Source organism: Aquarana catesbeiana, linkage group LG07, assembly GCF_042186555.1.
Source record: "Aquarana catesbeiana isolate 2022-GZ linkage group LG07, ASM4218655v1, whole genome shotgun sequence".
In the NCBI taxonomy this organism is placed as follows: Eukaryota; Metazoa; Chordata; class Amphibia; order Anura; family Ranidae; genus Aquarana; species Aquarana catesbeiana.
In genome coordinates this window covers 336,219,123-336,236,951 of record NC_133330.1, presented here as the reverse complement: position 1 = coordinate 336,236,951, position 17,829 = coordinate 336,219,123, and the positions used below count along the sequence as shown (strand labels likewise).

General features: G+C 44.6%; 1 protein-coding gene across 3 annotated transcripts in view; it reads right to left on the bottom strand.

The window, feature by feature from the left end:
* Window positions 1–419: 419 nt before the first annotated feature.
* The window catches only part of TMEM125 (transmembrane protein 125), a 30,485-nt gene continuing 13,075 nt past the window's right edge, over window positions 420–17,829 (bottom strand). For 2 of the 3 annotated variants that reach the window (XM_073593898.1, XM_073593900.1), the window contains exon 2: window positions 420–2,668. In XM_073593898.1, coding sequence (XP_073449999.1) covers window positions 1,587–2,243 — 657 coding nt within the window. In that variant the 5' untranslated portion in view covers window positions 2,244–2,668 and the 3' untranslated portion in view covers window positions 420–1,586. Of the gene's footprint in view, window positions 2,669–11,042; window positions 11,142–17,829 lie in introns of those variants that run through there. The other variant, XM_073593901.1, reaches the window with a different exon arrangement.

Below are 17,829 nucleotides of genomic sequence, written 5' to 3'. Positions count from 1 at the left end.
ATTTAAAGGGTACAGCAGGTGAGTCTGGGGACATCATCAGGGATAAGGGATAATAAAATGGAAACAGGAGGGGAGTCTGGGAACATTATCAGAGTAAGGGATAATATAAAGGTGGTAAGCGGTGAGTCTGTTGGCATTATCAGAGTAAGGGATAATATAAAGGTGGTAGGGAGGTGAGTCCAGGGACATCATTGGGGTAAGGGATAATTTAAAGGGTACAGGAGGTGAGTCTAGAGACATCATCAGGGGTAAGGGATAATATAAAGGGGTAGGAGGGGAGTCCAGGGACATCATCAGGGGTAAGGGATAATATAAAGGGGTAGTAGGTGGGTCCAGGGGCATCATCAAGGGTAAGGGATAATATAAAGGGTTTAGGAGGTGAGTGCATGGACATTATCAGGGGTAAGGGATAATATAAGTGGGACAGGTGGTGAGTCCAGGGACATCACCAGGGGTGAGGGATAATATAAAGGGTATAGGGAGGTGAGGCCAGGGACATTATTAGGGCTAAGAAATAATACAAAGGGGACAGGAGGTGAGTGCAGGGACATCATCGGGTGTAAGGGAAAATATAAAGGGGACTCCAGCATATAATGATTTAAAGGGCCACTAAACATAAGCTGAAATAATGTAAAAGAGTTTTTTATAACAATCACATACGTTCATGTTGCCAGCTGTCACTAAAATGGTAACTAACATAGAAAAGTGAATGCATGGAGAAGTCCTACAAAGGACAGATATCTGCATTGGCGGGCACCTTTCCGTACCTCTTGATAGAAGTTATTATTAATTCTTTTAACATAAACTGTCTGGTTTAATTCTAGTGGTCCTTTAAATTCAAACTTCAATGAAGTTATCATGTCCAGTTCAATCAAATAAGTAGATGTACAGATATCATTCAGCGCAACAAAGGTTCATCATGTAGTGGGAAGGAACCAGGCAGTATATAAACCATACAATAAGTGAGACAAAACTGAATTAAATCTCAGTATAGTCAGTGCTCAACTCAATGTTAGAAGAGCGAACCCCAATGACATAATACAGGCAGATCAGTCTTGTAGATAGATTTATTGTTGGTAGAGATGTAGATCCAACATGTTTCGGCGCAGTGTCCCCTTTGTCAGGGCTGTTTATCTGGAATCTATATTCCTAAGGTGAGATATAACCCATCTTATACATTTTCTACATTGTAAGAAGAAAGGCCAATTGTCTAGGTTACACCTCAAGAACATACTTTAGGTTCCAGATAAAAAACTCAGGAGGAAGAGTACACTGTAACTGCCCTGAAACATGTTGGCTATAAACCTTTACGAACCCTAAGCCTAGCTATGACCAAGATTGGTCTGCTTGCCTTTTTTCACAGGAGGATCGCTCTTCCAAAATGGAATTTAACGTTCACTACTTTACTTCATTCAACTTAATGACTGTGAGAGATTGTGTTTCAGGATGCTACAAAAACTGTTAGTGGAAAATTTGGGTCAGGGTTCATCCAGCTTTCCTGAAAAAAGCAGCATTGTGTCAATTTGGCTCAGATCTACAAACATTGTGAAGACACATGAAGATAAATTGGTCAATTCTGAGATGGCTTAGATGAGGTTGGCCAAACTTGAGGTTGTGTTCTGCCGCTGAGTGAGCTGCCCGGAGACAGAGAAGATGTTCATGTTCCTGGGGTGGAAGCGATTGGGAGCACAAGACCTACACAACACCACAAGTTCAAATGTCACAACAGCAACAAGGAGAAGGGCCCCTATGACAACTAGTGTGACCCCTACTGTGTGCATGGTGACCAGAAATGGAGGGAATCCCGGGGTTTCTCCAGAAAAGGAAAGAACGAGAAGAACCACGCCACACACTAAGATGATGATGGCACTTACAAGGAACACTATAAAGTCTGATAGACCACCGCTCTTCAGCATATCGATGTGGCGCCTTCTGGTTACACACTGCATGTCTTGGATCGCTGAGCTCAAAAGTTGTTTCAACAAAATAAGTAGAGAAAGAATACACAAGGTCGCCCCCACGCCGAGTCTCCATTCTCCTGACCGGCTGGTGGTGGTGGATAATAGGACGATGCCACCAATGCCACAAGCTAGGATAAGGAGGACAGCCAAGCAGTAGCACAAGATTGATTTAACCGGCTGTCTAGACCACCAGAGTTCTGTATGCTCCTCTAAGGCCTCGGTCTGCATCCGGTCCTGGTCGGGTGGGGCCCTCGGAGGACGTAAAGCATCAACATCTGCCATTTTGGCAAAACAACAGTGTTCGAGTTAGGAAGAAACCTCAAAGAAAATGCGTCATTGCACCACTTGGAGTTTTAGAAATCACACAGTAAATTCTGGAGCAAACTTGTCAGCAGAGTCATCCATTTTTTGGTGGTCATAATCACATAAACAGCAAAAAAATCCTGAGCTGTATGCTGGCAATAATCATTTACAAGTGGAAGTATAGGTTTTCAGAAGGGGCCCACAGGACGCAGCAGGCCATCCATGGACACAAAAACAGGAAGATGCGGAGCAGAGACAAGTGTCACAAGAAGACGTCAACAATTCCACGTCAAGAGGGTCACAATATCCTCTGAGCTTCTTCCTGTTGATCCGCGACAGCTTCTTCCTTTCCGATGACTACTTAACGGCATATCCCTTTAATCTTCTGAGGTGCTTGGTGTCACCTGAAAAAGAACAAAGGATTGAGGGGGGAGTATGTCAAGCATTCCGGATGTTATGGAAATACAGAGTACAATGGGTCAGTTGTCTGCAATACAAACATCTGCCCTTCAAAAAAAAATCACTCAGAAAGTGACCTATTATCAGGTTCTAGAAGTCCTTGTATTATGTAAAACTGGCTCAGAAAATCTCTATGCAAACGCAGCTCTAAACGTTAGCAATCAATGGAACAAATGTGGAGTAAATGGGGACTTCTCAGACGCCACTTAGAGTTATTCAACATGCATTAAATACTGTGGGGCTGATTTACTAAAGGCAATTAGACTGTTGCACTCTGCAAGTGCAATTACTCCAGAGCTTAGTAAATGAGATGAAGCTTCACTTTGCAAAGAATACCCAATCACATGCAAGGAAAAAAAAAACAAAAAAAAAGAAAACAGCATTTTTGCTTGCACATGATTGGATGATGGAAGTCAGCAGAGCTTCTGCTCATTCACTAAGCTCTTGAGCAACTGCTCTTGCGGAGTGCAACTGCACAGTCAATTTGCCTTTAGTAAATCAACCCCTGTAAGTTTACCTTTATTTACATCAGGGGTCTCCAAACTTTCTAAACAAAGGGCCAGTTTATCGTCCTTCGGACTAAAGGAGGGCCGGACTGTGGTCAATGGAAGTAGAGAATGCTTGGGGCTTTGTGGTCAGCGAAAGTAAAAAAAAAAATAATTATTTAGTGTCTGTGGTCAATAGGAGAAGGAATAGCGCCCCATTATTGGTATTAGCATGAGGAATAGTGTTCCAAAGTTTATATCGGTGGTAGGAAGTATTCCCCCCCCCATTGGTGTCTGTGGAAGAAAAAAAAAACCCCACTGTTGGTGTCAGTGAGAGGATATATATGCCCCACCGTTGGTGTACATGGAAGGAATGATGTCTCATTGTTTGTGTCAGTAGAAGGAATAATGCCTTGTATGAATGGCAGGAATAGTGTCCCAAGGGCCGCAGTTTGGAGACCAGTGATTTACATCATAAAATATGCAACACAGTATATTTCCAATGTGCAAAAGGTAACAGTATTCCAGGTTATGCATTTCCAGCTTACATATTATGTACCCCATATATCATAAAGAGATATATCAAACTTATTTATGCAATGATAATCTTGCAATACAAAAACATCAAAGAACCAGTATTGGAGAAATTAGATGAACTTTACCCTCAACGCATTTCGACAGTTTCTCAACCAGCTTCATCAGGAGGAGATAAGATATATAGCACTGAGCATGAGATATAGGCATGGTGTCATAGGGACCCAAAACAAGCCAGTAAAGGTAATTGCTATCCCCCCCCCCCTCATTTTAACAGTCAGGCAGACCTGAGGGGATAAACTGCTGCCTGGAGGACCAAGATGAATATTGAAAAAAACTTACTGGGAGTGTATGGATCTAAGGGGACGAGGAGCCTCCCGGTTTATTCATGACTGATGCTGAGAGCAAATCAAAAGGGACGACCTCAGGAACAAAAAGATGCTCTAGCAGAATATGAAAACTACTTGTGATCTAAGGAGGGGAAGAAAAATCACAATTGGCAAAGTCCACCATACATAATATCATTCTGAGGTCGGGGGGTGCCAGAGGGTAGGAACATCACCTGAATACAGCAACAGTTTAGAACTTTTGTCGTATCCAATAACAGCATTGGAACTTGAAGATCACTCATGATATAAGGCAGCCTTTCTCAACCTTTTTTTTAACATGGAGGAACCCTTGAAATAACGTTTTGGCTTCAGGGAACCCCTGCTAATATTTATTATATTTCCAGCTCACAGTACATTAGTGTGACGGTAAGTATGAAGAATGCTCCTTACACTTGTAATCATTGAGAAGAATCCCCCCCCCCTTACAGATAGATACAAAGATCATTGGTGTCGGTGGTTACTCATCTGAAAGGCAAACTGCTTATTCAAGGAACCCCTAGCAATCTCCGGAGGAACCCTGGTTAAAAAAACACTGATATAAGGGGTACAATAACTCATTCATCAGAGCCAATTACATTTCAGTTTATTTAAACCAGATTCGGTAAAGATGAATTCTGATTGGTTGGTAGGGGGTACCACTCTTTATACATACTGAATAAACCCTAAACCACTAATATTCTTCTCTTCTATTCTTCTCTATTCTTTATCTTCACTCCCTCTGGTACCATCAATATTAAATGACATTCTAGTCCAGCAGTAGGTTTGACTTGTTACAAGGTGCATGCTCCTACCTTCCTATTAATGCCCCCTACATATTTATACTCTCTCATTATTTTCCGAGTAGCATCTTAGCAGTGTTCTGCGTAATCCTGCCATCCCTAGAGATGTATGCTGCAGTCTAGATTGGTGCTATGAATATTTGATAGTAGTAAATGTACACCGGATTTGAGGCTCTGACCATTCCTGGAACACCTGAAGTACCTACCTGCGTCCAGCAGAGTCCTGTGTGAGTGGCATGGTGCCTGAGCGCTGTGCCATGCAGAGGGGTGCCAAGGATAGGTGCGAACGATCTGGGACGGGTGCAACAGAGAGAGGGTCAGGGCAGCGGAGGGGTTCTAGGAATAGTGGGGCAGAGTCAGGGAGGAGGGGGGGTGCCAAGAATAGAGAAGATGAGCAGCGGAAGGGTCCAAGAAGTTGGGAAGCAGAGCAGCGGAGGGGTCCCAATAGTAGTGAGGCAGAGTAGTGGAGTGGTCCCAGTAGTATGGAGGCAGAGTAGTGGATGGGAGCCGGCAATATGGAAGCAAAGTAGTGGAGGGGTCCCAGGAATAGGGAAGCAGAGTAGTGGAGGGGTCCCAGGAATAGGGAAGCAGAGTAGTGGAGGGGTCCCAGGAATAGGGAAGCAGAGTAGTGGAGGGGTCCCAGGAATAGGGAAGCAGAGTAGTGGAGGGGTCCCAGGAATAGGGAAGCAGAGTAGTGGAGGGGTCCTAGGAATAGGGAAGCAGAGTAGTGGAGGGGTCCCAGGAATAGAGAAGCAGAGTAGTGGAGGGGACCCAGGAGTAGGGAAGCAGAGTAGTGGAGGGGTCCTAGGAATAGGGAAGCAGAGTAGTGGAGGGGTCCCAGGAATAGGGAAGCAGAGTAGTGGAGGGGTCCCAGGAATAGGGAAGCAGAGTAGTGGAGGGGTCCCAGGAATAGGGAAGCAGAGTAGTGGAGGGGTCCCAGGAGTAGTGGGGTAATGCAGAGACCTAGAAGAAGAAGCCGGTTTCCTTTCATTGCTGTCACTGAGTGTGACTCTTGTCACCAGCTGCTCTCCCTGTCACCAAGTTACTCTGACTGCACACTGACAATGGCGGGGAGGAGTCTCCTGTAACTCTTTACATTCCATGTACAGTGACATCGGATCCAAAACAGTGACTGGGAACCCAAATACAGGGAGCTGGTAACACAAAACTGATTACTCCACCATGGTGGGGTTGGGGAAGGAAGGGGTGCAGATGCTGAAAATAAAAACATCCTGTCCTTTCTTCCTTCTCTCCTATAATTGTATCTGTCTGGTTATTAATATTATTATCATTATGTTTTATTTCTAACTTTCTTTTGTATCTTTATTGTTTTTGTTATTATTATGATGTAAATATATTCTGTCCTTTCTTTTTATTTTATCACTTTATTGTTGTTTTTTTTTAATATTAATATTATGTTTTCATTGTAACCTTTTTTTCTTCTCTTTTTTGTTGTTGTTCTTTATTACAATTTATTACATTTTAGTACAATTTATTAGGATATTGTGGGTGGATAAAGAAGGTAGAAGAGCTTACAATCTATTAGGATATAAGGGAGGGAAAAAAAAGGTGGAATAACTTACAATCTATTAGGGTATAAGGAAGGGACACACACGGTAGAAGAACTTACAATCTAATATGGTATAAAGGAGGTCTACGGAAGAGCTTACAATATATTAGGGTATAAGGAAGGGATACAAACAGTAGAAGAGTTTATAGCTTATTAGGATATAAGGGAGGATACAAAGGAGCTTACAATCTATTATGGTATAAGGAAGGGACACAGAAGGTAGAAGAGCTTACAATCTATTAGGATATAAGGTAGGATACAGAAGGTAGAGGAGCTTACAATCTATTATAGTATAAGGAGATGACAGAAGGTAGAAGAGCTTATAAACTTTTATAACATAAGGAGAATATAGATTGTAGAAGATCTTACAGCCTATTAGGGTATAAGGGAGGATACAGATGGAGGAAGAGCTTACAATCTATTAGGATATAAGGAAGGGACACAAGCGGTAGAAGAGCTTACGGTTTATTTGTATATAAGGGAGGATACAGAAGGTAGAAGAGTTTACAATCTATTAGGATATAAGAGAAGATATAGATGGAGGAAGAGCTTGCAATCTATTAGGATATAAGGAAGGGACACAAGCGGTAGAAGAGCTTACGGTTTATTTGTATATAAGGGAGGATACAGAAGGTAGAAGAGTTTACAATCTATTAGGATATAAGAGAAGATATAGATGGAGGAAGAGCTTGCAATCTATTAGGATATAAGGGAAACGGAGGAAAGGCATTAAATCTATTAGGATATGAGGGAGAAATACAGAAGGTAGACAAGGTACTGACACTGCTTTCTGCTCACTCCATGTAAGGAAGTCTCTCTCCTATTGCTGCAATTGCCATGAATCAAACCTCTTTCAGAATCCGTTGAAGAGATATAGACTCCCCCCCTAATAATGCTCCATGTAAGTGGGCGGAGTTGGGAACATACGTGAAGGGTTGTCCCTAACAAGTCCTTATAGCTGAACTCAAGGTATGGGATTTTTTTGCATAGTTACATTGGTCCAGCTTGGAACAATATAAATATGCATATTCCATGCCTGTGGGATCCCAGTGGGAGCAGAGAAGCACTGTAGTTGTCACAGCTACTACAGTGATTGCTGCTGTTTTTTGGGTGCCTGTGCCAAGTGGCTGCCCTTCTACATAGTGAACAGGGGGGGGGGGGGGGTCACTTGCTTGGCATGGGCACCATTCATATATGGCCCTGTCTTACGTTTAATGAATGCAAGGCATTTTCTGATTAGACGAGGTGGATATTGTGATATCACCACCCTGCCTCTCCACCTCATCCAATCAGAGAATGTCTAGCAGTCATTTAGAAATATTACAAGGCATTATATTAATACCCTGTTTCCCCAAAAATAAGACCTAGCGTGATTGTCGGTGATGGCTGCAATATAAGACCTACCCCCCAAATAAGCCCTAGTTAAAGTCCTTGTAGGTCTTATTTTCAGGGTAGGGCTTATTTTCGGGGACACAGGGTAGGGCTTATTTGGGGGGTAGGGCTTATATTGCAGCCATCACCGACAATCACGCTAGGTCTTATTTTCAGGGAAACAGGGTAGTGTCTGTGCCCCCCCCCCCCCCCCCCCCCCCCCCCCGTGGTTACTATGCAAAAGGACAGCCTCCCCGAATCTCAACCTTGTGCAATCAGAGAATGTCATGCAGTCATTGAGAAATATACAAGGCATATTATGAATGGTGCCTGTGCTAAGGAAGCAACTCCCTATATGGTTATTATGCAGAATGAAAGCTGCCCTGCCTCTCCACCATGTCCAATCAGAAAATGTCTTGCAGTCATTGAAAAATAGACAAGGCGTTCTATGAATGATGCCTGTGCCCCCCCCCTGTGGTTACTTTGCAGAAGTGCAGCCGCTTGGCACAGGACCTAGAAGACAGCGGTGATCACAGTAGTAGCTGTGACTACTACAGTGATTTTCAGCTTCTACAGGGATCCCATTGGTATTGGATATGCATACTTACATTGGTCCAAGCTGAAACAATGCAATTATGCTATAAAACCCGAACCTGGAATTCATCTTTAAGAGATACAATGGACCCGGGGTGTAGATTCAACCTGCCGCCTCCACCCAAAACTGGTAACCACAGAGGCCAACAAAGACCCCAGTTCTACACAGTGCCACCTTGACAGCATCATGGGCCCCCGGGGCAAAGTAATGCACTGGGGCCCCTACCGGGGGGATGGTCACCTGTGGTACCCAGTGGGTGTGGCTAAATTATGCTACATATTGGGTGTGGCTTTTTTTAGTTAGACTATACATTTTTGTCTAATTTGTTACAATTTTTATTTTTTATAATTAACTTTAATTTTATTTATTTATTTATTTTTTTTAATTCCACAACGCTGTTGGGGGTCTTTGATGAGATATTAGGGGTCTAAACAGAAACAGACCCCTGATATCTCAGGCAGCAGGGGAAATCCGACAGTGATCAGTGTGGCAGGCAGTGCCGGGACAAGGTCACCGAGAGGTGAACATGCCAAACTGTGCAACCCCCCCCCCCCCAAGATGTAGGAGCATTATGTGTCAGCAACAATCGCCCCCCCCCCCCCCCCCAAAAAAAAGCAATGTGCTTGCTCCTAAGCATAAATCCCTCCTCCTCCCAGCACAAGTCCGCCCTGCTGCTGAAATCCCCCCTCCCAGCACACATCTTTGCCCCCATCCCCCCTCCCAGCTCAAATTACTATTGTTATTATACAAGATAAAGCGCCAACAGTCCTGTTTTTCCCCAAATACCCCCCTTCTAGCACAAATACCCTCCAATTATCCCTACTAGCACCCCCCCTCCCCTCCAAAAACAAAGTTTCCCCCTTCTAGCACAAATCCCCTCTCCCCCTCTACTATATCACCTTCCCTAGCACAAATCCTCTTCCCCCAACCCCCCTCCCAACACAAATCCCCACAAATCATCTTTCCTAGCACCCCCCAAATTTCCCCTCTTAGAACAATTCCCTGTTGCCCCCCAAATTCCCCCACCCAATACAAATACCCCTCCCCCAAGCTCTTTGTGGTGCCCCCGCACCTCACATAGTTACATAGTAGGCGAGGTTCAAAAAAAGACACAAGTCCATCAAGTCCAACCTATGTGTGCGATTATGTGTCAGTATTACATTGTATATCCCTGTATGTTGTGGTCATTCAGGTGATTATCTAATAGTTTCTTGAAGCTATCAATGCTCCCCACTGAGACCACTGCCTGTGGAAGGGAATTCCACATCCTTGTCGCTCTTACAGTAAAGAACCCTCTACGTAGTTTAAGGTTAAACCTCTTTTCTTCTAATTTTAATGAGTGGTCACGAGTCTTGTTAAACTCTCTTCTGCGAAAAAGTTTTATCCCTATTGTGGGGTCACCAGTCCGGTATTTGTAAATTGAAATCATATCCCCTCTCAAGCGTCTCTTCTCCAGAGAGAATACGTTCAGCGCTCGCAACCTTTCCTCATAACTAAGATCCTCCAGACCCTTTATTAGCTTTGTTGCCCTTCTTTGTACTCGCTCCATTTCCAGTACATCCTTCCTGAGGACTGGTGCCCAGAACTGGACAGCATACTCCAGGTGCGGCCGGACCAGAGTCTTGTAGAGCGGGAGAATTATCGTTTTATCTCTGGAGTTGATCCCCCTTTTAATGCCAATATTCTGTTTGCTTTGTTAGCAGCAGCTTGGCATTGCATGCCATGATACCACAGTGCCCAGAGCAGCCACCCCTCCTGCCCACCCCCTTTTCCAGCCCTGGTGGCAGGTAAGGGAAACACAGTGGAACCTTGGATTGCAAGTAACGCAGGTTACGAGCGTTTCGCAATGCAAGCTATTTTTATTTTTTTTAAATCCTGACTCACTTAGCGAGCGTTGTCTCACAAGACAAGCAGGATTCAAGCTGCTGGGGTGTGCAGTGCTGCATTTGGGCAGAGGTGCGGGGGGCGCCGGTGACGCTCTGAGACACTTGGAGACTCTCAGAGACACTCTGAGTCACTCTGAGTCACTCGTAAACTCTGTTCCCGAGTGTCTCCGAGTGTTTCCGAGTGTCTCCGCCACCCCAGCACCTCTGGCTACATGCGGTACTGCATACAATAGCAGTCACTGTGTACCAAATTATCTGAGTTTCCATTGACTCCTATGGGGAAACTCGCTTTGATATACAAGTGCTTTGGATTACAAGAATTCTCCTGGAACGAATTAAGTAGTACTGTAACTGGAACCGATCTTTTGTGGCCGGCTTTCAGCTGCTGCAGGGTGAGCCACAAAAGATTGGTTCCAGTTTTTTCCCCCACCTGCTCTATCCACATGCAATTCCCCATGCTGGGAGAGGGGGAAATCTGCAGGGTCCCCCCAATGCACCTGGGGGCCCCTGGGCAGTGCCCAATGCGAAAAGACGGCCCAGATTATACATGGCGGAGGGTTGTTGTCGTCTCTGTGAAAAAGACGTGTTTTGTTCTGCACTCCACACAACTTCCTGCCTTAGCTTTCATCTTCTGTGCTCAGGATGGAGACGGCCGAAATGTGCCGACCTAATCCGTAGAGGTCCTACAGCCCGGTTAGGCGTTAACTCACCACATCGCCAATAATGGAGATTCTTTGGTTCCTCAGCGTCTATTTCAGGGGATTTTATGAGTTAAAACTTCAGGCCGGCTCCTTTATCTCCCCCGTTCGTGTTTTCGCACCACTCTGCGCTAATTATAGAAACCTTTTGAGTTACGGATTTCCTGATTGAACACAGGCAGAAAGTAGAAGTACGCAATCACGCCGCATCAGATTCTACATGTTTAATTTGGTGGCTTTCCAATATTTCCTTCCGCCTACAAACGATATTTCAGGGTTTGAGAGAATCCGGAGAGGTAAAGTATCATTGAACCCTCAGAGGTGTTTAGCTTTCCAATAAAATAAACATTCCCCTGTAAACTATTTGTTAAAATCAGAAAACTTCTGATTTTCACAGATAAGGCCCCTTTCACACTTGTGCGACTTGTCCTGCGACTTGGGACTACAAAGTCACATGACAAGTCGTACCCCATGAGTCCCAATGAGTACCATTCACATCTGTGCGACTTCAAGTGTGGCATATCTGTGCCGCTGTGAGAGGAACATCAGTCCTGATCGTGGAGAGTCTCTGCAGAGGCTTCTGTGCCACCTACCAATGCCCACCAGTGCCACCTACCAGTGTCCACAGTACCACCTATAAATGTCATCAATCAGTGCCTCATCACTAGTGCTGTCTATCAAAACCACCTACCAGTGCCCATCAGTGCAACCTACCAGTGCCCATCATCGCCACCTAAGAGTGGCCATCAGTGCCATCTATCAGTGCCACCCATCAGTGCCACTCATCAGTGCCACCCATCAGTGCCACCCATCAGTGCCATCTTATCAGTGCCTATCAGTGTCGCCTTATCTGTACCTATCAGTGTCGCCTTATCTGTGCCTATCAGTGCAGCCCATCAGTGCCACTTATCAGTGCCCATCATTGCCATCTATCAGTGCCACCCATCAGTGCCACTCATCAGTGCCACCCATCAGTGCCCATCAGTGCCATCTTATCAGTGCCCATCAGTGCCACTTATTAGTGCCCATCAGTGACATCTATCAGTGCCACCCATCAGTGCCACTCATCGGTGCCACCCATCAGTGCCATCTTATCAGTGCCTATCAGTGTCACCTTATCTGTACCTATCAGTGTCGCCTTATCTGTGCCTATCAGTGCAGCCCATCACTCCCCACTCCCTCCGGCTCTCCTGGCTCCTCCCTCTTGTCTAGTGCCCCCACAGTTTGCTATGGGGGCACCCGAGCCGAGTCACAGCTCCGTGTGTCCATTCAGACACGGAGCCACAGCCTGGCCCCACCCCTTTTCTCTCCTCCTTGCCCAACTGACTTTGATTGACAGCAGCGGGAGCCAATGGCGTCGCTGCTGTGTCTCAGCCAATCAGGAGAGAGAGTCCTGGACAAGCCGAGGCACTCGTGCACATCGCTGGATCAAGATGTGGCTCAGGTAAGTAATTAGGGGGGCTGCTGCACACGGAAGGTTTTTTTATCCTAATGAATAGAATGCACCTTCTGCCTTTACAATCACTTTAAAGCAGTATTACCGGTAAACCTAAAACCAAAATGCCATATATTGAAGCTTACCAACAGGGGCAGCCCGTCCATTAAGGGTGCACGGGCGCCGCCTCCCCTTTCCATTGCCGCCGCCACCCCCTATTCATGCGTCCAGCCCCTTTCAGGACGCCGGATGCATGAATTACAGCGGCGGGGTTTTTTTTTTGAAACGCCTGATTAGAGCCAGAGGCTCTCATAGGTTTCAAAATAGGGTGGACTCCAGATGCAGAGCATTGCGCTCAGAGCCCACCCAGGTGTGTTAGAATAGCGAATGAATATTCGCTATTCTAACACTGAATCGCCTCTCCGCCAATCAGGAAGCGTGGTCTGATACCCATTTCCCGATTGACTGAAAAGGACAGGCGTTCCTATTGGACGCCTAGGAGGAGGGAGATGCACGGCGGAGGAGGAAGGAAGAAAGCTGCCGCCCGCCAGACACGCTGCCCACCTGCCCGCTTCCTAGAAATGGGGTAAGTGTGGGGCTTTGATGTCCAGACTGGGGAGGGGGTTGCTGCTGACCGACCAACCGACCGGTGGGGGGTTGTTTGCCGCCCCCCCCCCCCCAAAAGAAAAAAACACCAGCCGCCACTGCCTACCAATCATTAGATGTGGTGGCTGCATTAGTTTTCTTTTTTTTTTTTTTGGTTTTTATCCCTCTGTTTTGACCTGGTGATCTGGCCAGTAACACACCTCCTGTATTCCGCCTTGTTCACACCTAAGCAGTTTGCTTTTGATCCATTTCTGCATTTTTTGATGCATTTTGCTTTTTTTATGCTTTTTTTGTTGTTGTTGGGCATATTAAAAAAATGCAAAACGCATCAAAAACGCACTCTACATGCTTTTCTCCAATGAAGTCTATTGAACCAAAAACACACTGGGGAGGAGGGGGAGTGTTAGATGTACTAGCAGATTTGAATACACTAACGAACCAAAGCCAAGCTCCAGCTAAAAGTGCAGTTACAGCAAACAGCTTTTTGTTCCTTTTGGAATAAAGTTTTTTCCATAAATAAATAAAACCTCATCATTGTTTACGATGGGGTTTTTTGATCCTGTGACTGCCGTAATTGAGTGGGACGCAAAATATGCGGCCGCCCCGCGCCGAGGGCCCGCCCCCGAGAGTGTAACATGACTTTAGAGTAAACTTGTCATAAAAACCCGGGCAGTTCATGCAGAACCTGTTATGAAAAATACACAAGGAGGAGTGTCCTCCATTGAAAAGCGCAAGTCAGAATGATCAGCAGCCGCAGCAGGTCCAAAGATCAAATAGAAATAATCAAGCCATAAAGAAAAAATATAGGTTGTAACAAAGGATCAGCAATGAACAGTGTGAACAAAAATAATACACAAAGTATTAAAAAAAAGGATACAATGCATCAAAAAATTCCAAATAAAAGACTCTCATTGTATAATGTGTATCTTCTGTGTGCATCTTCTACAACCACAGTGTATAAATCACTCCAAGCAGCGAAATCACACAGCCAGCACTCATACAGAACTTAGCGGAGGGTATGGGCCCCCATTGATCTGAGCACCTTTGGTTATTTCCTAAGATCATAAGTGCCATCCATTGACCATAATGTGGTATTTTTCCTGAGATACCTCAGTCGGGGAAAACACCATATTATGGCCACTAGATGGCGCTTGCGATCATAGGAAATAATCACATGGCAATTTTTCATTGTGGCTCTGTGAATGTTTGTCATGTTTGGACAGCGAATATTAAATAAAGGGACCCCCTATTGTCAAACATGAATACGCTTCTGGTGAAGCTTCAAATAACACTTCAAATCCCTAAGGTGTGGGTGGGGCCTTAAAGTGATTGTAAACGATCACCTTGTAAAACAACATCAAATAATATGCAAGTGAATGTGAGAGATGACATCACTAGGGGAGCTAGGGAGGAGGTAGAATCCTTATGGGTAGAGCTCCAAAGCTAAGAGGAAAATAATACTGGGAGTATGCTATAGGCCCCCTGACCTGAGGGAGGAGGGGGAGACAGATCTCCTATTACAAGATGGATTATCAGCAAGAATGGGAAGTGTCATCATAATGGGGGATTTCAATTATCCAGACATAGACTGGGCGGAACAAACCGCGCATTCATCTTAGGCTCGCCAATTGTCTTGCAGGACAATTTCATGGGTCAGATGGTAGACGCACCAACTAGAAACAAAGTGTTACTAGACCTACTGATTATGAACAATACAGACAGACCTGATCACGGATGTACAAATACGGGGCAATTTAGGAAACAGCGATCACAGGTCAATTGGCTTCAGTATTAATCACACAAACAGGAAACATAAAGGGAATACAAAGACATTGAATTTCAAAAGAGCCAACTTCCCCAAACTACGAACCTTGCTAGAAGGCATAAATTGGGATAAAGTCTTAGAAACAAAGAACACGGAGGGGAGATGGGTTCGCTTTAAGAGCATATTAAATAAGGGCATTAGCCAGTGCATCCCATTGAGTAATACATTTAAAAGAGCGAACAAAAGTCCTGAACTCCAATGTAAAAATGCATATAAAAGCAAAGGAGAAGGCCTTCAAAAAATACAAGGCTGAGGGATCATCATCAGCATTCAGACTTTACAAAGAATGCAATAAAAAAACATGAACTGCGCTATAAACAAGTGTAAATTGTGTATAAACAGATCCCTGATGGACCCACATGTGTGTCAAAAATACTGGAACAACCTAAGTGATTATGAAAAAGAGATACATCAATGAAGAGTCCCAGCAGTGAAATAAAGTCCAATTATAAAATCCCAGTAATGTTCAGTAAAGCTAACGATTCACCAAATGACACAGTGTGAAAAAATCCACCACCAAATATATTGCACGCTTACCAAAGGCAAGCTTTATGTTTGTCCTCATGACACATCACAGGAAGCACCTCCATGGTTAACAGAGGACAGAATTAGAAATAGACTTGGGAAACTTAACATTAATAAGTCACCGGCACCAGATGGCTTGCATCCGAGGGTACTTAGGGAACTCAGTCAAGTAATTGCCAGACTATTGTTCCTAATAAGGCAAGCTTTATGACAGCTTGTGTATCAACCAGATGCCCAATCAGTGATACCGTTACAGCACGACTTCCCCATATGGAGAGGGACAATCAGGATTCAGAGTGGAAAGGACATGGAGAAAGCAGAAGCTATTGCTTCATAACTGATCAAGGTCCTCTCTGCTGACTGCCTATTTGCCTACCGGACGGAGCCATCCTGTTTGTCCCTCTTCATATGGGGAAGTCATGCTGTAACAGTATCACTGATTGGGCATCTGGTTGATTCACAAGCTGTCATAAAGCTTGCCTTTGGTAAGCGTGCAATATATTTGGTGGTGGATTTTTTCACACTGTGTCATTTGGTGAATCGTTAGCTTCAGTGCACCTTTACTGAACATCACTGGGATTTTATAATTGGACTTTATTTCACTGCTGGGAGATTTTTGAGCTGCAGCTTTTCCTTTTTTGCAATTTTTTTTTTTTTTTTGATAGCGCGGTAATTCTTTTTGGTTTACACTTTACAAAGAATGCAACAAGAAATGTAAGGGTGCAATTAGGGCGGCTAAGATAGAACATGAAAGGCACATAGCAGAGGAGAGCAAAAAAAATCCCAAGAAATTCTTTAAGTACCCTATATACTCGAGTATAAGTCGAGTTTTTCAGCACATTTTTTGTGCTGAAAGTACCCCCCTCGACTTATGCTCGAGTCAAGCACTTTTCTGCAGCAAAAAATTTCATTTTCCGAACCGACTTTGGGGCCCCGTATCTCAGGGTGCTAGGAACCCCAAATTTGGTGTGCAAACCCATTGGAACTGGTACCACAACATATCCTAAGATGGAGTTCCTAGCACTAAGTGGCCCCGAGATACGGGGCTCCAAAATCGGTTCGGAAAATGTCATTCTCTGCTGTAGAAAAGTGCTTGACATTTTCTGAACCGACTTTGGGGCCCCGTATCTCAGGGCCACTTAGTGATAGGAACCCCAAATTTGGTGTGCAAACCCAGTGGAACTGGTACCATAACATATCCAAAGATGGAGTTCCTAGCACCAAGTGGCCCCGAGATACGGGGCCCCAAACCAGTTCGGAAAATGTCATTCTCTGCAACAGAAAAGTGCTTTACATTTTCTGAACCGATTTTTGGGGCCCTGTATCTCGGGGCCACTTGGTGCTAGAAACCCCAGCTTTGGATATTTTGTGGGGCTAGTTCCACTGGGTTTGCATACCAAATTTGGTTCTTAGCACTAATTGGCCCCAAGATACGGGGCCCCAAATTCAGTCAACTGTGTCCATCTGCAGCAATGTAATTTTGGGACCCTTTGGGTTCAGAGACCCCAAATTTTGGCTGCAGCTAGGGGGCATCTAGGAACCCTTAACTACCGAGTTTGAAGTTCGGGGGACCTATGGCTGCAAATGGGCACAGTGAGGCTGCAAATGGGCATTGTTGACCCTCTTTTCCACTTACAGTAGCTGCGCATTTCTCACCCTCGTCTTATACTCGGGTCAATAAGTTTTTCCCATTTTTTTGTGGTAAATTAGGGCCTCGACTTATACTCGGAACGACTTATACTCGAGTATATACGGTATATAAACAGTAAAAAAGGGAGGACAGACCATATTGGCCCCATAAAGAATGAGGAAGGACATCTGGTTACAAAGGATGGGGAGATGGCGAAGGTATTGAATTTATTCTTCTCCTCGGTCTTCACAAGGGAATCGGGGGGCTTCAGTAACCAAAACTGCAGTGTTTATCCTCATGACACATCACAGGAAGCACCTCCATGGTTAACAGAGGACAGAATTAGAAATAGACTTGGGAAACTTAACATTAATAAGTCACCGGGACCAGATGGCTTGCACCCGAGGGTACTTAGGGAACTCAGTCAAGTAATTGCCAGACTAATGTTCCTAATTTTTACTGACAGTCTACTGACTGGAATGGTACCAGCTGATTGGAGAAAAGCCAATGTAGCACCAATATTTTAAAAAGGGCCCAAAATACATCCCTGGAAATTACAGACCACTTAGCCTAACATCAATAGTATGTAAACTCTTGGAGGGGATGATAAGGGACTATATACAAGATTTTAGTAATGAAAACAGTATCATTAGCAGTAATCAGCATGGATTCATGAAGAATCGTTCTTGCCAAACCAATCTATTAACCTTCTATGAGGAGGTGAGCTGCCATCTAGATAAAGGAAGGCCCGTAGACGTGGTGTATCTGGATTTTGCAG